The following is a 26212-nucleotide window of genomic DNA, read 5'->3' as shown; positions in this document are numbered from 1 at the left end:
AGGAGTCCCGTTCACAATCCACAGAATCTCCTATCTGTTCCACTAACCAATGAATCGCCTATTGCTACTGCAGTCCTCTTCTCCCCCTCCTCCCTTCTGTGCCACAGAGTCAGACTCAGTGCCAGAGACCTGGCTGCTGTGGCTTTCCCCTGGAGGGTCGCCCCCCAGCATTATCCAAAACGATATTCTTGTTATTGAGGGGAACGGCCACAGGGGTACCCTGTAGTGACTGCCTATTCCCCTTTTCCTCCCCTGACGGTCACCCAGCTGCCTGCATCCTGCAACCTTGGTGTAACTGCCTCCGGGTAACTCCTGTCTATCATCTCAGTTTCCCGAATGATCCTGAGTTCATCCAGCTGCAGCTCCAGTTCCCTAACATAATCTGTAAGGAACTGCAGCTGGATGCACATCTCGCAGGTGCAGTCATCAGGGACACTGGAGGTCTCCCTGATTTCCAACATTCTGCAAGAGGAGCAAACCACTGCCCTGCCTGCCATTCCCAGTGCTCTGAACTGTGCAATAAGAAAAAACGACCTTACCTGAGCCTCACCTTAGCCTCCGCTCACTTACTCTGCTTCTTCACGCTGAAGCCTCTTGAGCCAAAGCCTCAAAGTCCCACTCCTACACTGAGCCACTCACAAAATGGCCGCTCCGCTTGAGCCTACCTTCTTCCTATTGGCTGCTGCTGCCCAATTAGCCCAAGACTTGCTCTTCAAACTGCTTCCTGCTCTTGCTCCTGTAAAATTTACCTTATTCTCACAAGTCCAGATAAAGGGTCTTGACCCAAAACGTTGACTGTCCATTTCCCTTCACAGATGCTGCCTGGCCCGCTGAGTTCCTCCAGCAGTTTGCTGTCTAGAGCTCTGCCCGGTTCTAGATTTTATGTTTTTTTTCCGTTCAGCGGTATCTGTCATTTAACATGATTTGAAAATGAACCAAAGATACAAGGCCAATTTTAACTAGACTTCAGGGGCTTTATTCCCCAATCCCCTTGCTCCCATAATTTGGGGATCCGGTTGGATCCCCCAACAATGAATTCCAGCTGATAGGAACCTGTAATGTAGTCCTTGGAGTTCAGAACATTGAGGAGAATTCTCAGCAAGGTATTTCAACCAATAAAGACAGATAATAAACTGGTAAATTGGTTTATTATTGTCACATGTACTGAGGTGCAATGAAAAACTTTTCCATGCCATCCATACAGATCATTTCATTACAACAGTGCATTGAGGTAGTACAAGGGAAAACAATAACAGAATGCAGAATAAAATGTTACAGTTACAGAGAAAGTGCGGTGCAGGCAGACTATAAGGCGCAAAGTCATAACAAGGTAGATTGTGAGTTCAGGAGTCCATCTTATCGTACTAGGGGGCTGTTCAATAATCTTATAACAGCAGGATCGAAGCTGTCCTTGAGCCTGGTGGTTCATACTTTCAGGCTTTTGTATCTTCTGCCCGATGGGAGAGGGCAGAAGAGAGAATGTCCAGGGTGGGTGGGGTCTTTGATTATGCTGGCTGCTTTACCGAGGCAGCAAGAAGTGTGGACAGAGTCCATGGAGGGGAGGCTGGTTTCCGTGATGTGCTCTACCAGTATTTTTGAGCCTGATGTGATGTGCTGAAGTAACAGATATAATATTTGGGTGTACACCTATAAGAATTGCAGCAAGTGACCATTGCTCTCTCTGTAGAATTGGACTGAACCCTATTTGCTTTCATGATTGTAGAGAAATGTTACTTTTCTCTTTGTGTAAGCTGCGTTGTCTAATGAATCATTTTGTCAATTTGTATCACTGATTAAGAGGTTCAGAGACATGTGAGGAAACTATTTCAACTGATGAGTGAATCTGTAAGTTTGACTTTAAAACAAGAACCAACTACGAATGAAACAGCACAGAGCTTCTTCAAGACAAGAGGGTGATTGGGAAATAGTATTTCTCTTCAGCCTCAAACGCAGGGTAAATTCAAATGATCGGGACTAAGATCTGCAGATTTTTGTCAGATATGACTTAGCTCAAGTGGAGAATGGAGGAGAGAAATATCGAGCATGAGACTTGGAAAATAAGAACAGGGGTAGGCTGTTCAGCCTTTTGAGCTGATCCGCCCTTTCGTATGATCATGGCTGATCCTATACCGCTCTCTTCCCAAACCCTTTGTTGTTTGTCGGTAGTGTATGGGCAGGCACGGTAGTATAACAGTTAGCGTAACACTTTACAGCGCCAGCGACCCGGGTTCAATTCCGGCCGCTGTCTGTAAGGACTTTGTACGTTCTCCCCGTGTATCTGCGTGGGTTTCCTCCGGGTGCTCCGGTTTCCTCCCACATTCCAAAGACGTACGGGTTGGGAAGTTGTGGGCGTGCTATGTTGGCGTCGGAAGCGTGGCGACACTTGCGGGCTGCCCCCAGAACACTCTACGCAAAAGGTGCATTTCACTGTGTGTTTCGATGTACGTGCGATTAATAAAGATATCTTAGGTATATTTTCCCACTTTCCTCTGTGGTAGAGAATTTCACAGGTTCACCGTCCTCTGAGTGAAGAAAGTCCTCCTCCTGTCTTCGCTGGTATCCAGAGACTGTGACCCTCCAGCCTGTGGAAACACCTACCCACATCCAGCCTGTGTAGCTCTGTCGGAATTTTGCACATTTCAATGAGACCCCTTTCTCATTCTTCCAAGCTCCAGTGAACACAGGCTTAGTCAATCCAGTTTCTCTTCACACAGTAATCTCACCATCCCAAGATTCAGTGTGGTGATGCGCTGTGATGGAACTAATCTGAGAGGCCTCGGCTCTTCTTCCTGCTTTCCCTATTGGCATCTGAATCGGCCTGAACCACGAGCTGAAAGCCAGCTGGTGCCAAGTCCTTGAAAAGAGCAGCGCCGGAGTTTTGCTGTTGACTACAGCGTGATTCATGGATGAGTCACTCGAGTGAGTCCACTGCATTTCTGGCAGGGGCGTTTGTACAGGGAGTTGCAAGCTCAAGTTTCTTGCCTTTCTAGGAATTGGTGGAGGGGGGAGGGGGGTTGTGGGTGGTGGGAGGAATTGATGGAATCCTCAATCTAATCTTGTGACGTCCCAGTGGTAGAGTTGGGGAGGAAAAGGGAAAAATAGAGTAAATAGATGATTTCGGGTTTGGTCACCAGAGGACGCAGATTTGACTGGGGAAAGAAAAAAGAGATGAAACATTTTCACTCTATGAGTCATCAGGCTTTGGTACTCTTTTAGAAAGAAAGTTGGTCATGTCCCTAAAACGGGAACAGAACATGAAGGCAAACAAATTGCGGGGGTTATAGGAAATGAGTCTAATAGGGATATCCTTTGGAAAAGATGACGTTGTCTCAGTGGTCCAAGTGAGTTGATTCTGTGCTACTGTGGTGTATGATTACATTAGTTAGGTCAGGAATTGTGTTGCCAATTGGGTTAACATACAAATGTTGATCATTGCAGTTCATGCAGTTCTCTGTATCATCACCCCCGCCCACCTTCAACCTGAAGATCCTGTACAGTGCTCAGTGAAACTCCAAGGAATCACCAGCAAGGGCTTGAAGTTAGAATGTGCAGCAAATAATTTATTGGCTTCTGTTCACCCTTTGTCCTCTGCTCTAGAATCCTTCGCTCTTGCACTTAAGGCCCAGGAGAAATCCCAATTCCCAATCACCCTGTGGTGTTGAAGAAGTGCTTCGTTATTTCACTCTTAGCTTGCTTGGTGCTTGTCTTAAGGTCACATTACTAATTTCAGAGGTATAAAACATTGGTTTGGCTGCACTTGGAGTATTGCATGTGGTTCTGGTCGCCCCCATTGCAGGAAGGATGTGGAGGCTTTGGAGAGGGTTCAGAAGAGGTTTACCAGGATGCTGCCTGGATTAGAGAGCATGAGCTATAAAGAGAGGTTGGGGAAACTTGGGTTGTTTTCTCTGGAACGTCAGAGGCTGAGGGGAGAACTGATAGAAGTTTATGAGAGGGATAGATAGGGGAGACAGCTGGTATCTTTTTCCCAGGGTTGAAATGCTGAATACCAGAGGGCATAGCTTTAAGGTTACAAAAGGGAAAGTTTAAAAGGGATGTGCGGGGCAATTTTTTTACACAGAGTGGTGGGTGCCTGGAACAGGCTGCCGGGGGTGGTGGTGGGAACAGATACGATAGTGGCATTCAAGATGCTTTTAGATCAGCACAGGAATATGCAGGGAATGTGCAGACAGACGGGATTAGTTTAATTTGGTATCATGCTTGGCACAGACATTGAACCGAAGGGCCTGTTCCTGTGCTGTACTGTTCGATGTTCTATTTGCATCAGTAGCACATCTCACCGGTGCTAAGATTATACTGATGGCAGACGTGTGTTTTCTGGAATTGCCTGAGTTGAATTCACGAGCAAGAGCACGATGAAAGGAATTTAACTGTAGATGTTGTACCAGTCTTGCAATAGTTTTAGCTACAAGGGATGGTTCACTGTCTGACTAGGAGTAACATGGAGACCCACTGAACTGTTCCTTCCCGCCCAGAGTTAATCATGTTTGGGACTATTTCTGGGCCAAACCACCCTATTCATTTGGGCATTTGCTGTCACGAGTCACCCTGGTACCAATTTTGCATTGAAGATGTCACTTCTTGTGTTGTGGGAAATTGGGGCAGGTTTTCCTGTGAGCAGCCATTGTTGAGCACACCTGAGACGACATGGGCCTTAATTCCCAACACAAACCGGACGGGTAACTAAAATAACTGAAACACTATAAATGGCAGATGCTGGAAATGTGAAATAAAAACAGAAAGCTATGGAGATTCTCAGCAGGTCAGGCAGAGTTGAGAGAAACAGAGTTTACGTTTCAGGTGGATGACCTTTCATCAGAATGGTTAACAAAATACTTGCCTCGGTCTTTGGCCCCTGACCCCCATTACCACCATTTCCACCCCCAATTTCCCCCCACCCCCTCCCTGATTTACAGCCAGTTTCCTGACCTCAACTACCTCACCACCCTCTCCAATTTCAGCCCCTCCTCTGCCCCACACAGAGTTCTGCCCCACTGCCCCCTCGGGGCCCTGTTTCTCGATCTGCCCCCCAAATTCCCTCCTGATCTGTCGACACTTGAGGGCTGGGGTGAAGGGCTCAGTCTACAGTCCTGTGGTAGCCCTCCATGGCCATTCTCAGGAGAGCAGGACAGGATGGCATATTTTCAACCAGTTGGTTGTGTGTGAATCATACACCAGAACGCCCATTGTTCCTTTAACACCATTCTGTGCCGTCTTCAGGGGGTTCTGGAGTTAATACTGACTTAAGGAACACTCTTATTTTCTTCAATCTTCTCGCAATTCTAGTGCACAAGGGCCCTATTCATAGTGCTGCTCCTGTACTTCCTGCAGAAATAAAATCCCACCACTTACGGTCTACCAGTTGCAGACTGACTCCCTTAGTTGGAATTAGCCAGTGACCTAATTGCAAAATTGAAACAACATTTGTTGGGATTAAATTTCATATGTAAACTCAGGCTTAATTAAAATGAATTGCCGAGAGCTTCTCATTAATAATTTAAAACATTTTAGAAACATATTATTATTTATTAGAAGCTATAAGCTGAAGGTTTTCTGGCAAATGGATTCCATGGCCTGGGCATTCTGGGGTTTCAGTGACTGGAAGCCAAAATCTCAGCATATTTGTGAAAATGAATTGTTGCTGTCGATTGGATCATTGCAAGCTGTGTAGGGAGGGCTCCCATTGCAAGCCACCAGCCTCATGGACTGTTGCTTCGACAGGTGAGTTCAGACCATAGAAGCAGTCTTTGTGTGAGAGAGAGAGAGAGAGCGAGAGAGAGATGGTAACTTTTCAACGATCCAAAAATATGACTGTGGCGCAGTGGGTAATGCTTTTCTCTGTCTCCCTCTGTCTCTCTCTGCTTCTCTCTGCCTCTTTCTGTCTGTCTCTCTCTCTCTTTCCTCTCTCTCTCTCCCCTCTCTCCATCCATCCCTCACTTACTCCATCTCTCTCTCTCTCACTCCATCTCTCTCTCTCGCTCACTCCATCCTCTCTCACTCACTCCATCTCTCTCTCTCTCTCTGTCTCTCGATCACCCTCTCTCTCTCTCTCTCTCTCTCTCTCTCTCTCTCTCTCTCTCTCTCTCTCTCTCTCACACACACACACACACAAAGGCAGAAGGTTATGAATTCAGGTTGCATTCCAGAGAATTGAACAGAACAAGCTAGACTTCCAAATTCTGGTGCCGATTTGAGGGAGTGCTGCATTGCCAGAGGAGCTTTATTTTCCCGGATGAGAAGTTAAAGGGAGGCTGCATCTGCTCTCAGGTGAAGCAGATGATTAGATGGAGCCATTCCGAAGCAAACAGATGAGTCTCCCTGTTGCCCTGGCCAATATTTATCCTTCAGTGAAGATTATGAAAACAGATAACCTGAATATTAACACAGCGCTGTTTGTGGAATATGCTGGAGACACACTCAACCTGTCAGACAACGCAGTGCCACACCACCAGAGACTCGGGTTCAGTCCTGACCTCGTGCTGTCTGTGTGGAGTTTGCACGTTCTCCCTGTGAATGCGTGGGTTTCCTCCAGCTACTCTGGTTTCCTCCCACATCCCAAAATGTGCAGGTTGGTAGGTTAATTGGCCACTGTGAATTGCTCCTAGTGAGTAGTAAATTCTGGGGGCAGTTGATGAGAATGTGTGGAGAATAATAAAAAAAATGTGAATAATGTCAGATTAGTGTAGCACAGATGTTAGCACAGACCCTGTTCCTGTACTGTCTCTATGACTGAGTCCCTCTGTGGAAAGAGAAACAGAGTTAACCTTTCAGGCTTAGTTTGATGAATGCTCTTTGACCTGAAACATGAATTCTGTTTCTCTTTCGACAGATGCTGCCTGACATCCTGTGTGTTTGCAGCTTTTTCTGTTTTCACTTCCAACATCAGCAGCCTTTTTGATTTTCAATTGCTTCATATGGAAGTTTACTGCATGCAAATAAACTGGCACATCTCCTATCTCAACTGGAGTACAGTGTCCAATTCTGGGTACAGTCCTCTGGGAGGGTGCCAGAGTGTCGCAAATCCCAGCATGCACGGAAGAGACATCTAATCAGTCCCCATCTCTGCCCCTTCCCCACAGAGGGAGTGGATACATTTCAAGGACCTTCATTGTTGGTGAAGCACTTTGGGAGATCAAAGGCAGCGAGGGTATAAGTCTGTCCATAACGTGAATGACTACTAAACCCACACTGTCATCCCAAGGCCAATGTACTAGAATAACAGACGGAATAACGGACTTCAGTAACGCAGAGAACGTGTGATATATTTGAGGCAGTCAAAATCAGGCTGAGGTTTGACAGAGAAAATAAGAAGAAATGATTTTCATTGGCTGACGTGTGTGTGACCAGGGTAATTGGCAAAAGAGCTAGAGGTGGGATGCAAATTTTTTTAGGCAGGGAGTTTCAAAATCTGGAACTCACTCTCTGAAAAGATGGTGGAGGCAGATTCAGTAACTTTCATAAGTGAATTGGGCACATACTTGGGGTTGGGAGGAACTGGGGAAGGGGCAGGGATGGGGACTGATTAGATGCCTCTTCCATGCATGCTGGGATCCATGGCACTGTGGCATCCTCCCAGAGCACTGTGCCTAGAATTGCACACTGTACTCCGGCTGAGGACACAGCAGTAATCTATAAAAGCTTAGCCTGAACTTCCCAACTCTCATTACAGGAACAGAATGTTCTGGAAATACTCCGCAGCTCAAGTCGCATCAGAGAGAGAAAAAAACGGTTAATGTTTCAGGTTGAAGACCTTTTGGTCGAATTCTTAAGCACTTGCAGTGCATATTTGTAGACCGTGCAAGGAGAAAAGCTGAGCTGGGGATAGAAGGTAAAGGTTCAGGTGAGGGGATATTTGGGAAAGCAGAGAGAAAGGAGCACAGAGCAGTAACGGGGGATGATAACCAGGGCGCATTACCACATTTGAAAGGCATTTTGACAGGTAGGTGGATAGGAAAGGCTTAGAGGGAAGTGGGCCAAATGGGAGTAGCTCAGGTAGGCAGCTTGTTCAGCATGAACGAGTTGGGTTGGAGGACCTGTTTCCATGCTGTATAACTCTATAGAGTCATAGAATTATACAGCACAGATGTCTCACGAGGTGGCAAAGTATAAAAAGCATTAAGGTGCCCTGACAAATAGAGTCAGAGGAAGGAAAAATGATAAGATAAAGGCTCTTTATCTGAATGTGCATAGTATTCATAAGATTGCTGAGTCAATGCACAAATAGAAATAAATGGGTAAGATCTGATGGTCGTTGCAGAGACTGGTTTCAAGGTGACTAAGGCTGGGATTGGAATATTCAGGGGTATTTGATACTTCGGAAGGATAGGCGGAGAAGGAAAGGTAGTGTGGTAAAGGGTGAGCTTACCACAGCAGTGAGGAATGATATTGGCTCAGGATCGAGGGTTAGTGGGTGTAGATAAGGCATAATGAGGGGAAGAAGTCACTGGTATATAGGCCCTGTAATAGGAGCTGTATCATAAGACGGAGTATAAATCAATAAGTAATGGGGGCTTGTAAGAAAGGTAATGCAATAATCAGCATATAGATTATACAAATCAAATTGGCAAGCTTTGAGGATGAATTCATCAAGTGTATTTGGGATGGCTTCTTAAAGCAAGACATCAAGGAACCAATCAGGTAGCAGAATATTTTTGATCTGGTTTCGTGTGATGAGATAAGAGTAATTAATGATCTCACAGTAAACAATCCTCTAGGAAAGAATGATCATAGCATGTAAAATTTCAGATTCAGTCTGAGGTTGAGAAACTTGGGTCTGAAACTAGTGTCCGAAATAAGATAAGATATCTTTATTAGTCACATGTACATCGAAACACACAGTGAAATGAATCTTTTTGTGTAGAGTGTTCTGGGGGCAGCCTGCAAGTGTCGCCACGCTTCCGGCGCCAACATAGCATGCCCACAACTTCCTAACCCGTACGTCTTTGGAATGTGGGAGGACACCGGAGCACCCGGAGGAAACTCACTCAGACACAGGGAGAACGTACAAACTCCTTACAGACAGTGGCCGGAATTGAACCTCTCATGTTTAAGGAAGGATTTGCTTGCATTGGAGGCAGTGTAGAGAAGGTTTCTGAGATTGAATTCTGGGATGAAGAGGTTAATGTATGAAGAAAGGTTGAGTTGATTGGGCTTTTACTCATTGGGGTATGGAAAAGTAAGAGGTGATGTTATTGAAAATATGATAAGGGGGATTGGAGGATGGATATTGAGAGGATCTTCCCCCTGTGGGGTATCTAGAACTCTGGAACATGGTTGAAAAGTAACAAAAGAAATGGAAGTGGAGATTGACAGATATTTGAACGCCAAAGGAGACAAGCTGTATGGTGAGAGAGTGGGAAAGTGGTGCTGGGGCCAAGGTTGGATCAGCCATGATGTTATTGAATGAAGGAGCAGATCAAGGGGTGGGGTGGTCTAATCCTTCCCCTCTTATAGAAAACAAGGGGGAATTCTGGCTTGAAAACTTGACATTATAGTGACCTATTTTGAACTGTTGCAGTTTAGGTTATCCAAAGAAGGCTGAGAGAAGGTTTGGTGGAAGTGTGCAGATCATCATGAGTTTAGATAGGGTAATGGGGGAGAAGAGTCTCTTGTTAGCAGATGGTTCAAGGAACAAGGGATGTAGATTTTTAATTTTGATCAAAAGGTATAAGGGGGATCTGAGGAAAAAGTTTTTTTATTCAGATAATAAAGACCTGGAACTTACTAGAGACACAAGAGGCTGCAGATACTGGAATCTGGAGCAACAAACAAAATACTGAAGGAACTCAGCAGGTCAGGCAGCATCTGTGGAGGGAAACGGATAGTTGACGTTTTGGGTCAAGATCTTTTATTTGGACTGGAACTTACTACCTGTAGGGATGTGGAGACAAAATTAGTCAGGGCTTTCAAAGGGACCTGGATTGGCAGTGGAGCGATAGGGATTTGCAGGAGTTGGATAAAGAGCAAGGAATGGACAGAAATAGATTGTTCCCAAAGGAGCTGGCATTGTTTTCTACCAGGTAGAAATGTGTGCAGATGGAGTTTAATCCAGACAAGTGTGAGGTGTCGCACTTTGGAGGTCAAATGTAAGGGGAAGGTATACAGTGAAGGGGCAGGACCCTTAGGAGCATTGAAGCACAGAAGGATCTTAGGTGTCCATACCTCCTTGAAAGTGGCAACACAAGTAGATAGGGAGGTAAAGAAGATGCATGGCGTACTTGCCTTCTTTGGTCAGGGTGTTGAGTATAGTAGTCATATTGCAGCAGTATAAGACTTTAGTTAGGCCTCATTTGGAGTATTGTGTCCACTTCAGGTCGCCACGTTACAGGAAGGATGAGGAGGCTTTGTAGAGGATGCAGAAGAGGTTCACCAGGACGCTGCCTGGATTAGAGAGTACCAGCTATAAGGAGAGGTTGGACAAACTTGACTTGTTTTCTCTGGAGTATCGGAGGCTGAGGGATGACCTGATAGAAGTTTATAAAATTATGTGAGGCATAGATAGGGGAAATACTCTGTATCTTTTTCCCAGGGTAGAAGTGTCAAATACCAGAGGGCATAGGTTTAAGATGAGAGGAGGAGAGTTTAAAGGAGATGTGCGAGACAAGTTTTTTTACACAGAGAGCGATAGATGCCTGGAACATGCTGTCAGCGGAAGTTGTGGAAGCAGCTACAATAGCAGCATTTAAGAAGCAGTTAAACAGACACATGAATGGGCAGGGAATGGAGGGATATAGGCCATGTGCGGGCAAATGGCATTAGATAGATTGGCATCATGGTTAGCACAGACGTTGTGGGCCAAAGGGCCTGGCCCTGTACTTACTGTTCCATGTTCTAACCCAGAGTCCTGTTGCCTTTGTTGACTGCTGCACTGGTTGAATGTGCTTTATTTCATACTGTATTCGTACTCCCCAGTTCTCTATTTGATCTTCATCTTTTTGCTTTTACGACACCACTTGTTTTCCATGTCTGCAAATTTTTTCGTTCCATTGTGTTGCGGTTGGCTGCACTGAATTTCCTCTGACATCAAACACACTCCAGCTCCCAGCCTGAGGCCAGTATCTCGAGAGCAAAATGCATAATTGGCAAACTACTGACAGAACTCCACACTGGGACTACTATTATGGAATCCCATTGCACAGAAGAGACTATTCTGCCCATCGTGCCTGTACTGGATTTAAAATGAAAACTCTCCTCCCTTCTCAGCTCATTTATTTTTTGCCAATTATTTTGAATCTTCATCGTCTGGTTGCCAGACCTCCTTGGTGACACAAGAGATTGCGGATGCTGGACTCTGGAGCAATGCACAAAAAGCTGGAGGAATTCAGCAGGTCAGGCAGCATCTATGGAGGGAAATGGATCCATTCCAGATGAAGGGTCTTGACCCAAAATGTCGACTGTCCATTTCCCTCCATAGATGCTGCCTGACCCACTCAGTTCCTCTAGCTGTTTGTGTGTTGCTCCTATAATGGCGATTTGTTGGTGGGCCAAACCCTAAGCAATGAGGAAGGTGTTCATCCTTGGCTGGATGGGTTGTAGGCTGCACTGCTTCTGGACTCAACCCATCTCACCCATGGAACTTGGGCAGGCATGGTAGTGTAGCGGTTAGCGTAACACTTTACAGCGCCAGCGACCTGGGTTCAAATCCGGCCGCTGTCTGTAAGGAGTTTGTACGTTCTCCCCATGTCTGCGTGGGTTTCCTCCGGGTGCTCCGGTTTCCTCCCACATTCCAAAGACGTACGGGTTAGGAAGTTGTGGGCATGCTATGTTGGCGCCGGAAGTGTGGCGCCACTTGCGGGCTGCCCCCAGAACACTCTACACAAAAAGATGCATTTCACTGTGTATTTTGATGTACATATAAGATAAGATTTCTTTATTAGTCACATGCCCTTCATAATTTTGTCTACATAATGTTTACAACATTTTGAAGCCCGTAAATAGAGTAGATAGGGAGAAACTTTTCCTCATAATGGAAGTATCTAAAACCAGAAGACATGGACCTAAGGTGAGGAGTTAGAAGGTCCGAGGAAATTTTATTTTCACTGAGAGTGTGCTTGCAATCTGGAACACAGTGCCTGAGAAGGTGGCGGAGGCAGGGACTCTCACAACATCTGGGAAGCATCTGGATGAGCACTTGAGTCACCAAGGTGGAGTAGGCTATGGAGCAAGTGCTGGTAAGTGGGATTAGTATGGATGGGTACTTGATGGTTGGCATGAACATGGTGGGCCGAATGGCCTGTTTCTGTGCTGTATGACTCTATGTATTAAAGTAGATTGCAAAACCAGTTTAAAACTTGATCACATATATTCCTGCACATTACCAGTTGTCTCCTGACATAGCAACTGATGTCTGTGTGTTTCGTCTTTCCAGATTTGGTTTCCCGAGGCGTTGTCACCTACCAGTTGAATTATTCGTGCTGTTACAACACTCTGCTGCTGGATGAGGAGAGAGGGCAGCTGTTTGTGGGCGCAAAGAATTACCTCATTGCTCTCAGCCTGAACAACATCAGCAAACACGAGAAGAAGGTGAGGGACGTTGCGTGTGGCAGGTCAGCCTGGGCTGGGGACTAAAGCAATGGCTCTTCTGAAGGATGCTGGTGTCATTACATTGGTAATTAGGGAACTACAGGAGACTGAGAAGTGTGCAGTTCTGGTCGCCAAGCTATAGGAAGGATAAGATAAGATATCTTTATTAGTCACATGTACGTTGAAACACACAGTGAGATGCATCTTTGCGTAGAGTGTGCTGGGGGCAGCCCGCAAGTGTCGCCACACTTCCGGTGCCAACATAGCATGCCCACAACTTCCCAACCCGTACGTCTTTGGAATGTGGGAGGAAACCGGAGCACCCGGAGGAAACCCACGCAGACGCGGGGAGAACGTACAAACTCCTTACAGACAGTGGCCGGAATTAAACCCGGGTCGCTGGCGCTGTAATAGCATTGCGCTAACCGCTACACTACCGTGCCAATGTTGACAGTGTTATGGAGCACCACTCACTCATGAATAACCTACTTATTCCTTCACCATCACTGGGTCAAAATCCTCTCTACCTTATGGCACTGTGGGAGCACCTCCACAGCTAACTGCTACACTACCGTCATTAAGCTGGAATGGGTGTAAAGACTGGGAGTTTTCCCTGGAGTGAGGGGTGACCTTGTAGATGTTTATAAAATCACGAGGGGCATAGATAGGGTGAATGGTCACAATCTGCTTCTTCGCGCAGGGGGGCCTAAAATTAGAGGATTAAGGTGAGAAGGGAAAAGGTTTAAAGGGGACCTGAAGGGCAAGTTTTCCACACAGAGGTACATGGAATGAGCTACCAGAGGAAGTGGCAGAGGTGGGTACAACTCTTGCTATCCAGCCCATTTTACAGCCAGTTCTCAAATTGACCCATCGCTCTGGTCAATTCTCACCTTCACACGTTACTCCTTTCACCCAGTTCTCAGCCATTTGTTGTACAAGTCATTGGTGAGGCCGCACCTGGAGTATTATGTAGTTCCGGTCACCCTGTTTCAGGTAAGACGTCATTATGCTGGAAAGAGTGCAAAGAAGATTCATGAGAATGTAGAGGGCCTGAGTTATAGGGAGAGACTGGGCAGGCTAGGACTTTATTCCTTGCAGCGTAGGGATCTGAGGTGTATAAAATAATGAGGGGCATAGATAGGGTGAATGCACATGGTTTTCCCAGGGAAATGGAATCGAAAACTAGGTTTAAGGTGAGGGGTGAAAGACTTGAAAGGGAGGTGAGCGGCAACTTCTTCACGCAGAGGGTGGTGCGTGTATGGAACGAGCTGCCAGGGGATGTGAGTGAGGCAGGTACAATCATAACGTCTCAAAGACATTTGAACAGGTACGTGGGTAGGAAAGATTTAGGGGGATATCGGCAAATGGGACCAGCTCATGTAGGCACCTTGGTTGGCATGGATGAGTTGGTTTGAAGTGCCTGTTTCCGTGCTGTAGAACTCCATGACTCTAACTCTATGGGAGTGGTTAGAAAAGTTTCGTAAGTTCTCTTAGCCAAGTACTATTAAGTATCTTGAATTCTGTATGAATGATTGATAGATAGGCCCTGCAAATATTTCCCCTTTCATTCTCTCCTCTCTGGAAGTTGCTCTGCCGTCTCACAGAGGTCAAATTAACGGGCACCTGTACTCAAGTAAGCCAGTTAGCCTAACATCTGTAAGTGCATAAATGTTGGAATCCATTACCAAGAAATAGTAGCAGAATATTTAGAAAGTCATAATACAATCGAGTAGAATCAATGTGATCTTATGAAAGGGAAACTGAGTTTGACAAATTTATTCAGGAAACAAGTGTGGATAAAGGGAAACTGGTAAACGCAGTGAATTTGGATTTTCAAAAGACAATCAAAGTAGCACATAAAAGGTTACTGTACAAGTTAAGTCCTCATGGCATTGGTATTAATATATGAACATGGAAAAAGGATTAATTAACTGACAGAAACCAGAGTCAGGCTAATTTGGTCATTTTCAGGATGGCGAGCTGTAAAAGTGAGGTGCCACAGGGATCAGTGCTGGGGCCTCAACTGTTTATAATCTCTGTTAATGACATAGGTGAAGGGATCAAATGTTACTGACTTTGTTGATGACACAAGAGGCAATATCAGTGGGAAAGCAAGTTGTGAGCAGAATGCAAAGAGTTTGCAAAGGGATATAGATATGTTAAGCGAATGGGCAAAAATTTGGCAAAGTATAAAATGGGAAAAAGTGAGTTTATCTGGATGGTATGATCAAAGTGGGAGCAATTGTTTAAATGGAAAGAGTAAGAATGGTGCTGTCTTAAGGGATCTGGATGTTCTCGTACTTGAACACACAAAGTTACAAGTAATTGTGTAGCAAGTAATTAAGGAAGGTGAATGGAAAGTTGGTCTTTAATGAAAATAGGACAGGTTATAGTGGCAGGGAATTTATGCTATATCTGCATAGAACATTGATGAGAACGTACCTGGAGTATTACACACAGCTTTGGCCTTATTTAAAAAAAGGATATGCTTGCATTGGAGGTGGCTTGGAGAGTGGTTGCTGGTTAATTCCCAGGGTGCTTGACTTGTCTGTTGTGGGGATATTGGGCTTATACTCATTGGCATCTAGAACAATGAGAATTGATCTGATTGAAACATTCTGAGAGGGCTTGTGAGCACTTGCTGAGTGTTGCTCCTCATAGGGAATTCCAGAACCAGGAGACATAGTTTCAGAATAAGGGGGTCGAGATGGAGATGAGGAGGAATTTCTTCTCTCAAGACGGTCATGAATCTTTGAAATTCTCTGTTCCAAAAAACTGTGGAGGTTGAAAATTGTTGAATGTGTTCAAGATGGAGATTAAATATTTTTGGTCCACAGAGGCATTGAGGGTTATGAGGAACAGGTAGGGACTTGAAGCTGAGGCCAAGGTCAGATCAACCATGGTCATTGAATGGCTGAGCAAACTTGAGGGGTTGGACGATCTACTCCTGCTCTGTTTCCAATGCTCTTCTGTTGTCTTTCTGATGAGACATCAAACATCCAACTTTCTTGGATGGATGTATAAACAAACCATGGTACTATTTTGCAGAAGAGCAAAGGAGTTGTCCCTGGTATCCTGACTGATATTTATCTCCCATAAGAACATAAGGAGTAGATCTTAAGGCCTTTGTCTGCTCTGCCACTCACTAAAACCGTGGCTGATCTTCCACCTCAGCACCATTTTCCTGCACTTTCCCATATCCCTTGATCCCCTCAACAACCAGAAATTTATCAATCTCTGTTGTGAACGAACTCAGTGACTGAGTCTCCACAAACGTCCAGGGCTGAGAATTCCAAAGGTTCAGGACCATCCGTGTGAAGAAACTTTTCCTCATCTCAGTCCTCAGCAGCCTACCCCTATTCTGTGACCTATGGCTCTAGACTCCTCAGCCAGGAGAAACATCCTCCCTGCGTCCAGTCTGTCAAACCCTGTAAGAATCTTCTAAGTTTCAATGAGATCTTTCACTCAAGAGCATTAAAAGCAGCTTATAGAACAGGTAGTCCTGCTATAGCACAATAATTACATTCCGAAGAAACCTTGCATGATAAAAAGTCATGTCACAGCAGAACAGGCTCTATTCACCTTCAAAGCACAGATTTGACGTTGACAGATGTTAGGCAAACTGGCATACTTGAATACAGGTGCCCGTTAATTTGACGTCTGTGAGAAGACAGAGTGACTTCCAAAGAGGAGAGAATGAAAAGGAAAGACTTTGCAGGGCTTATCTGTAATTAAACAGAATTAAAACTACTTGTTAGTTTTCCCAATCTCAACGAACTATAAGCAATGCACCATGCGTAATGCAAATAGTGTTCCCTAATCCATCGATCACGTTATAACCAACTTGCATTAAGGAAACACGCGTAAAAGCAGAACTCCCTGTATATAAAAAGTGGGAGCAGGAGTACGCCATTTCGCCCTTCGAGCCTGTTCTGCCATTCAATACGATCATGGCTGATTATCCAAATTCAGTACCGTTCCTGTTTTCTTCTCGTATCTCTTGAACCCTAGAGCCCTGAGAACAATATCTAACATCTTGTGGAATATATTTAATGATTTGGCTGCCACTACTTTCTGCGGCGGAGAATTCCACAGGTTCACTGCACTTAAGGAGAAGAAATTTCTTCTCGTCTCAGTCTTTAATGGCTTATCCTTGTCCTTAGGCTGTAACCTTTGACTCTGGACTCTCCAGACATCGGGAACATCCTTCCTGCATTCAATCTGTTTGGCCCAGTTAGAATTTTGTATGTTTCTATGAGATGCCCTCTCATTCTTCTAAACTCCACTGAATTTAAGTCTCTCTTCATAAGTCAGAGACACAAGAGACTGCAGATGCTGGAATCTGGAGCAAAAAACAATCTGCTGAAACATCTCAGCGGGTCAGGCAGCATCTGTGGAGGGAAATGGACAGTCAACATTGCAGGTTGAGACACTTCATCTGGAATGAAAAATATAGGGGAGGTAGCCAGTACAAAGAGGTGAGGGGAAGGGGTGGAGCAAGAGCTGGCAAGCGATAGGTGGATCCAGGTGAGGAGGGGATGATTGGTAGATACAGGAGGGGAGAGTGGGAATAGCGACAGAGGCTAGGAGGTGATAGGTGGAGGCAACAGAAGGCTGCAGATGAACATCAGTTTCTGCCAGCACCACTCGTTGGGAGCTGTAAAGGTGTAGGAGCTCAAATGGTGGGTGCAGTGCATGTATACCCAGTGGCAAATGTCAGTGGATGTAGTATCGATGAGGGTGTTAGACAAGCAGTGGTCCCTGGATGTACATGGAACAAGCAGGCTGTTTTGTTCACTGTGTTCATCAAGTACAACTGTGTACTGCCTGTTCACTTGCAAATCAAAAATAAAACTGCAGATGGTGGAAATCTGAAATAAAAGCAGAAATTGCTGGAAAAAGTCAGCAGGTCAGACAGCAACTGAGGAAAGCGAAACAGTTAAAGTTTTGGGTCTGAAGCCCTTTGTCAGAACAGGAAAGAGAAAGAAGTTAGTGAAAACAAAAAGGCAAACCAAAATCGTCAGTTCTTGTACAGACAGTAAGAAAGAATGAGTTTTCCTTTCTCTCTACTTGAATAGTTTGCCCTTCTGGGCACCTGACATGTAGGCCAGGATATGTAACGTTCCACACACCGTCCCACATTAGCAACACATTACACAGGCAAAGCTACTTAATCTGATCTTAACTGCCCCTTAAATGCCATATTATTTCACCTTATCAGAGGAATTTCCATTTGTTCCACCTATCGCCCTCCCCCACCTTCTTTTGCTCCTGACTTGTTTCTCACTTGTTCAGTTGTGATGAAGGTGCTGGACCTGAAACTGAACAGTTTCCCCTTCCAGAGATGCTGCCTGCCAAACAACACACAAAATGCTGGAGGAACTCAGCAGGTCGGGCAGCATCCGTGGAGGGAAATGGACAGTCAACGTTTCAGGTCGAATAGACCCTTACTATTCTGATCCAGTCCAGATGAAGGGTCTCGACCTGAAACGTCGACTGTCCATTTCCCTCCACAGCAGCTGCCTGACCTACTGAGTTCCTCCAGCATTTTGTGTGTTGCTCCAGATGTCAGCACTTGCAGGCTTTTGTGTCTCCTGGATGCTGCCTGCTCATTTTACTGACTTTTGGCATCCAGATGATAAAACCTTCATGATCTGCCATCTCCATCTTCCCCTGGCAAATCACAGCGACTCTTTCCTCTCTCCTCCTGTCTGATCCCTGTGAGAATAATGTGCCTTTGTTTGATGTATCAAGCAGCTCAGAATTTTACAGTCAACTCTCTCCAGTAAACTGCCAGCTACACTTGAGTTGTGATGTGACATAATCCCTGATGTGAAATTACAAAAAAAACTGGAGATACTAGAAATCTGAAATAGTTAAACCAGAACATTTGTGGAGAGAGAAATAGAGTTAATGTTTCAGGTTCAGAACGATGAAGGGCCTCACACCCAAAATATTCTCTCTGTTCCTCTGTCCGCAGATGCTGCCTGACCTGCTGAGTGTTTCCAGCACTTTTGTTTTTTTTATTGCACTGTCATAGAGTTGTACAGCACAGAAAAGCAGGCCCTTCGTCCCATAACGTTCATGCCGACTTTTTTGCCGATCTACACTAATCTCATTTGCCTGCATTAGACTGTATCCTTCCATGCCTTGCCTATTTAGTGTCTAAATGCTTCTTAACCATAGTAATCACAACTGATTCCACCATCTCCTCTGGCAGCGCATTCCAGATAGCTACCACTCTCTATGTAAAAATACAACACCCCTCAGATCCCCTTTAACATTCCTGCCTCTCACTTTAAGATACAATACGATACGATATCTTTATTAGTCACATGTACACTGAAACACATAGTGAAATGCTTCTTTTGCATAGAGTGTTCTGGGGGCAGCCTGCAAGTGTCACCGCGCTTCCGGTGCCAACGTAGCATGCCCACAACTTCCACTCTTGTTTTTGATACCCCTGTCATGGGAAAGTGATTTTGTCTATCCAGCCTATCTATGCCTCTCATAATCATATTCTTCTATCAGGTCATCCCTCAACCTCTTTCACTCCAGGGGAAACAAACCCAGCCTGTCCAATCTCTCCCCATCGCTAAGGTCCTCTCATCCAGGTGACATCCGGGTGAATCTCCTCTCCAGTGCAATCACATCCTTCCTATGGCATGTCAACTAGAACTATTGGTATTGGTTTATTATTGTCACTTGTACTGAGGTACAGTGAAAAACTTGTCTTGCATACCGATCGTACAGTTCAATTCATTTCACAGTGCAGTTACATTGAGTTAGTACAGAGTGCATTGAGGTAGTACAGGTAAAAACAATAACAGTACAGAGTAAAGTGTCACAGCAACAGGGAAGTGCAGTGCAATAAGGTGCAAGGTAGATTGTGAGGTCAAGAGTCCATCTCATTGTATAAGAGAACCACTCAATAGTCTTATCACCATGGGATAGAAGCTGTCCTTAAGCGTGGTGGTACGTGCCCTCAGGCTCCTGTATCTTCTGCCTGATGGGAGAGGAGAGAAGAGAGAATGACCCGGGTGGGTGGGGTCTTTGATTATGCTGCTGCTTCACCAAGGCAGCGAGAGGCAAAGACAGAGTCCATGGAGAGGAGGCTGGTTTCCGTGACACACTGGGCTGTGTCTACAACTCTCTGCAGTTTCTTGCGGTCCTGGACAGAGCAGTTGCCATACCAAGATATGATGCATCTAGATAGGATGCTTTCTATGGTGCATCGATAAAAGTTGGTGAGTGTCAAAGGGACATAACGAATTTCTTTAGCCTCCCGAGGAAGTAGAGGCGCTGGTGAGCTTTCTTGCCTGTTGCGTCTACGTGATTTGATCAGTGCGACCTAACCAGTGTTGCAACATAGCATCCCCAACTCTTATATTCTGATGTGTCTGCCAGCAGCTGAGACTGATAAACAAGGATGCATTCTGTTCCTAATTAAAGTAACGCAGATGGCTACAGTGCACACATACATCAGAATCATCTGGCGCTTGGCTGCTGTGGAGATTAGCTGGGGTCAGGGCAGGTACCTGACACAGTTTCAACAGATGTTGTGCTGAATTTAAATACTGACTTCTTCACCCACGCCTCCTCACCCTCTTCCCACTTTTAATCTTCCAAACTATCTCCCTCCGCCCCTCTCTGTCTTTTCGGTATGTCCCCTTTGACACTCACCAACTTTTATCGATGCACCATAGAAAGCATCCTATCTGGATGCATCACGGCTTGGTATGGCAACTGCTTTGCCCAGGACCACAAGAAACTGCAGAGAGTTGTGGACACAGCCCAGTGCGTCATGGAAACCAGCCTCCCCTCCTTGGACTCTTGTCTTTACCTCTCGCTGCCTTGGTGAAGCAGCCAGCATAATTAAAGACCCCAACCACCCAGGTCATTCTCTCTTCTCTCATCTTGCATCAGGTATAAGATACAGGAGCGTGAGGGCACATACCACCAGGCTTAAAGACAGCTTCTATCCCACTGTGATAAGACTGTTGAACGGTTCCCTTATACAATGAGATGGACTCTGACCTCACAATCTACCTTGTTGTGACCTTGCACCTATTGCACCGCACTTTCTCTGTAGCTGTGACACTTTACTCTGTACTGTTATTGTTTTTACCTGTACTACGTCAATGCACTCTGTACTAACCCAATGTAATTGCACTGTGTAATAAATTGACCTGTACGATCGGTATGCAAGACAAATTTTTCACTGTACCTCAGTACAAGTGACAATAATAAACTAATATCAATACCAATATTGTTTCCCCCGACTTTTTACTTCGACCTGCAGCCTTGCTCCCCCTGACGCTCCCGCTGTCTTTGGTCTCCTCTCTCTACCTGACTTTGGCTTCACTAATAAGCGGAGTATCCTGAAATATTAAAAGGCTGAGGCCATTTTGCCCTTCCCCCTCCACTCCATGTCCCATGGGTCATCTGAATGTCAGGAAGATGCAGGAACTTGCACGGAAATATAGGTGTCACGGTGTTTGTAATGGGAGAGACTGATGCACTGGTAGAGCTGCTGCCTCACATCACCAGAGACACGGGTTCAGTCCCAATCTCCGGATCTGTCTGTATGGACTTTGCACATTCTGCCTGTGACCTCGTGGATTTCCTATTGAGTGCTCCGGTTTCCTCCCACGCCCCGAAGACGTGTGGTTTGGTGGGTTAATTGGCTGCTGTAGATTGCCCCTGGTGTGGAGATGAGTGATAGAATCTGGGGGGTAGTTGATGGGAATGCGGAGAGATTAAAATGGGATTAGTGTAAATGGGTGCTCGATGGTCATCATGAATTTGGTGGACCGATTGGCCTGTTTCCCTGCTGCATGACTCTATGATTCTATGAGACATTTGTAAGATACGCAGGCCATTCAGCCCATCGTATCTATAGCTATCCAGCCTAATCCCACTTTACAGCTCGTGCTCCACAGCTTTGTAGGTTCTGAGCTACATAAAAGTGATATGAAAAGCTATGTTAAATGTGATCAGACTCTCCGTCTCCATGACCCTGTCTAGCAGTGAGTTCCAGACTCCCACTATCTCCTGGGTGAAGGAATTTCCCCTTGAATCCCCTCTAATCCTCCCACAAACCATCTCAAATCCACGGCCTAAGGCCATTGATCAATTGCAAGGGGAAATGGGTCGTTCAGCCCTCTCAAAGTTCAGTTCTATTAGAGGATTGGTGTTGGTTTATTACTGTATTGGTATTGGTTTATTAGTGTCACTTGTACCGAGGTACAGTGAAAAACTTGTCTTGCATACCGACCGTACAGGTCAATTCATTACACAGTGCAGTTACATTGAGTTAGTACAGAGTGCATTGATGCAGTACAGGTAAAAACAATAACAGTACAGAGTAAAGTGTCACAGCTACAGAGAAAGTGCAGTGCAATAAGGTGCAAGGTCACAACAAGGTAGATTGTGAGGTCAGAGTCCATCTCAGCGTACAAGGGAACCATTCAATCGTCTTATCACAGTGGGGTAGAAGTTGTCCTTAAGTCTGGTGGTACGTGCCCTCAAGCTCCTGTATCTTCTACCTGATGGAAGATGAGAGAAGAGAGAATGACCCGGGTGGGTGGGGTCTTTGATTATAGCCAGATGGTTGAAAATCCAGTGTTACTCTCAAGAATTACCTTGAAGAATTGTTTACTACACTTATGAAAATACTAATAACAACTTGCATTTGGACAGTACACAGTAAGATACCCCAAACTACTAAATCAGGCAGCAGTATTATCAAACAAGGTCCAATACCAAGCCATGTCAGAAAATATTGGGACAAGTGTCTAAAAATTGGATGAAATAATTTATTGAGCAGGATGAGCAGGAAAGAGAGGTGGGAAGGTTTAAGGAGGGAATTGCAGGCTCAGGCCCTTGGCACTTGAAGGCAAGGCTGCCAATGAAGGACAAATCAAGTCCAGAGATGATGAAGAAGCCAGATTTTGGAAGATTAAAGAGCTGGGGAAGATTCCACTTTTATTTATCTTTGGGGTGAGGTTGGCTGGGTAGTTACTGCCCATGTCACAGAGATCACAGAGAGATTTACAAACAACTTTCAATTTAGGGACACAACACTGAACCCTTGCAGGAGGAAGATTAGGACCTGAATTTGCTTGAAGATCACTGGGCAAAATTTTCCTTGTCAGATTTTCACTATCCAATCCTATGCAAACTTGACCACGAGGTTTAACAGTCTTAACTTGAATTTATTTTGATAGATAGATATTTATTTATTAGTCACATGTGCACCGAAACCCACAGTAAAATGTGTCTTTTTGCGTGACTGGGAGTGGTCTGGGGGCAGCCTGCAAGTGTCGCCACTCTTCCGGCACTAACATAGCATGCCTACAACTTCCTAACCCGTACGTCTTTGGAATGTGGGAGGAAACCGGAGCACCTGGAGGAGACCCACGCAGACACGGGGAGAACGTACATACTCCTTACAGACAGCGGCGGGAATTGAACCGGGTCGCTGGCGCTGTAATAACGTTACGCTAACCGCTACACTACCGTGCCACCACAGTAGTGTACCATGTCGGTAAGATGTAAACATTCACCAGTCAGTTACTTGCCTCTCAACTGCAGAAGTACAGAGAAAGGAGGGATGATATTTATTCTGTCCCTCTCAGGAAGTCGCTTTTGTTACTAATTTAGTAATCTTTGCAAAGTTGTCACTGTTGTAGTATAGGAAATTCTGTTGTCAATTCTGTGCACTGCAAATACAACTTACCCAATAAACTTCTGTTTGTGTTGCTGGATGAAGAACAAATATTGGCCAAGATGACAATGGTACTTCCTCTCCACTAGCTGAAAGTTATGTGGGGTGATTATGTGCATGCTCTTGAGAGATGGAGCCTGGTTTGACATCTCATCCAAAAGGCAACGCCTCCAGCTGAAATCCCTCAATCCCGAATCAATGTGTAGTTTGTGTTCAAGTGGGATTTGAACCGAAAATATCCTCACTCAGAAACAGAGCACAGCTTACAATTTAGAGTGCAACTGATTACCCAATTGGATTATTAATAAAGTGATCTACACTTCTCTGAGGATATGGTACATTAGAGGGTGGAGAGAGGGTGAAGTGTCAGCTGCTTTTTTTGCCAGCATTCACTGCACTCTTAATCCAGATGGCTGATCTTGTGAATTGTTATATCATGTATTTCAACAGCAAATATTAAGATCAGAGCAGACACTCAATAGGCAAAGTTTCAGCCAGTTTAACCTTGTGCCAGTAATTGTTCTGAGAAACCTGACCAGTAGGCAGTTCCTCGATTCCCTCTATCTCTGCGGCGTCAAAGTTAATGATGTGTTGTGAACTAATGTGGTCTCCAGGGTTTATTATGTAACGTTGTCCAGAGTTCTTCATTTCCCAGCCCAATGCAATGACTGATTACCCTCACTGAGTGGATCCAGCAGGGTGACTAATTAACCCTTCGCTGAGTGGATCCAGCAGGGTGACTGATTAACCCTTCAATGAATGGATCCGGCAGGGTGACTGATTAACCCTCACTGAATGGATCTAGCAGAGTGACTGATTAACCCTTTGCTGAATGGATCCAGCAAGGTGACTGATTAACCCTTTACTGAATGGATCCAGCAAGATAACTGATTAACCCTTCACTGAATGGATCGAGCAGGGTTTTCTGACCCTGTCCACAGCACATACTGTTTCCTTTTCACCTTGGAGTCAGAAAGTTGTGGGTTCAAATCTCACTTCAGGTAACCTACACATCTGGTGCAGCCTTGCATTCTGGTGCAGTACTGTATGGGTGCTGCAATGTCTGTGCTGTGTTTTTTGGTTGAGGCAGAGCAAGAACATAGAGCAGTACACCACAGGGACAGACCCTTCGCCCACAATGTCTGTGCCAAACACGACGCCGAATTAAACTAAATCTCTTCTGCTTTACATGATCCACATCCCTCCATTCCCTACTTATACATGTGTCTATCTAACAGCCTCTTGAACGCCACCATCATATCTGCTTCCACCACCATCCCTAGCAGCCCATTCCAAGTGCTCTGTGTAGTGTAAAAAAAACACTTGCTCCTCACATCTCCTTCATACTTCACCCCTCCCACCTTAAATGCATGTCCCCCTCTTACCTTACATAAGATGTTCAATCTGAGGCCTCTAGGGTGGAAGTAAAAGATCCTGTGGCAATTCTTCCCAGTCTCCTTGACGACACTTGTCCCTCATCCAAGGTCAGTATATCTGTGGAATTCATTGCCACGGACGGCTGTGGAGGCCAAGTGATTGGCTACATTTAAAGCGGAGGTTGTTAGGTTCTCGATCAGTAAGGGTGTCGAAGGTTACGGGGAGCAGGTGGAAGAATGGGCTTGAGAGGGAAAAATAAATCAGCCGTGATCAAGTGGCGGAACAGACTCGATGGGCTGAATGGTCTAATTTTGCTCCTATGTCTTATGATCTTAAGGTAAAACAGATTATCTACTCGCTCGTTTCACAACTGTATTTGGGATCCTGCTGTGTACAAAGTACTTGCCACGTTGGCCGACGTAACGTTTGTGGTTGTACCTCAATGGATGTAAAGTGCTGTTAAATATCCATAGATGTTGAAAAGTACTGCATGTGCCCCTTCTGTGTGGGAAACACGGCAGGATGTGTGTGCACAGTAAGATCCCACAACCAGCACTGTGATGATGAGTGATGACCTGCTCCGGTGATGTTGTTTGAGGATTAAGTATTGGCCTTTCACTGAGGATAGTTTTTCTTCAAAATACTGCCACAGGTTTGTTTATGGTCACTGGAATAAACAGGGTCTCAAATTAACCTCTCATCCGAAAAATGGCACCTTTGTTACAGCAACGTTCCCTCAGTACTACATTGGAATGTCAGTGTAGAGTTTTCTAGGTGACTTGGACCCACACCCTCCAAGTCAGAGGCAAGAGCGCTACTCATTAACTCACAGGGGACATTTTGGCTTGGCTTAAAGTTGCTCGGACGCATTCAAGCCCAGTCCAGTGCCACCTGCAAGCAGATTGGTGGGTTCCACTGCGGAAGCAAAAATACCTTTCAGAAACCAATGGGTTAACTTTTTGTTGGAAGACCGGTCTTGTGCTCATGAGAGTTTTGTTTTTAATTGTGCAGACTGTGTTTTACCTCTGGGTCACGGATCCTGATGGGAGGGTTCATGACATGACATTCTGACAGGCTGGTGTTGCATCGAACTGACTCTGGTTGTCTATCTTTCAGATTTACTGGCCAGCTCCTGTGGAGTGGAGAGAGGAATGCAACTGGGCAGGAAAAGATTTACACGTGAGTGAGCCCACTTTTAATTGTCCCCAAGCACCGTCTGACAGGCAGTCTGCAGCCTCCATGAGTCGACAGGGGTCTTTGCCCGTCCCGACCCCTAAAAATCCATTCCTCTAATCTAGCAGCCGTGTATTATCGATTTCCCGAATGCATAATCAGAAAGGTCAACCAAGTATGAAGAGCATATTGAATAGTTGTACCCTCCCAGAAGGTGTGAGGAGAGTTTGGTAGTAGGCAGGGGTGGACAACTTGATGGACATCCTGAATGTTGCCCCACTCTTGAGGGTGAGTAATAGTTCCCGTAACCGTCTGGTGAGTTCAGATGAAGACTGCAAGAAGATCTGCAAATTTCTGCTTCATTTGGCTGCCCTCATTGCTATTGATTGCTGA

At 45.3% G+C, this 26212-nt stretch overlaps 1 protein-coding gene across 4 annotated transcripts in view; it reads left to right on the top strand.

Moving 5' to 3' along the window:
• sema3b (sema domain, immunoglobulin domain (Ig), short basic domain, secreted, (semaphorin) 3B) overlaps positions 1–26212 on the top strand; it is a 376487-nt gene that overhangs the window by 240385 nt on the left and 109890 nt on the right. For all 4 annotated transcript variants that reach the window (XM_052017532.1, XM_052017530.1, XM_052017534.1 and 1 more), the window contains exons 3-4: positions 12386–12540; positions 25763–25825. In XM_052017532.1, the coding sequence (XP_051873492.1) occupies positions 12386–12540; positions 25763–25825 (218 nt within the window). The remainder of the gene's footprint in view (positions 1–12385; positions 12541–25762; positions 25826–26212) is intronic.

The sequence above is a fragment of the Pristis pectinata genome, chromosome 6 (assembly GCF_009764475.1).
Source record: "Pristis pectinata isolate sPriPec2 chromosome 6, sPriPec2.1.pri, whole genome shotgun sequence".
Classification (NCBI taxonomy): Eukaryota; Metazoa; Chordata; class Chondrichthyes; order Rhinopristiformes; family Pristidae; genus Pristis; species Pristis pectinata.
The sequence above is the reverse complement of the archived record's forward strand: the minus strand, read 5'-3'. Positions and strand labels throughout refer to the sequence as shown.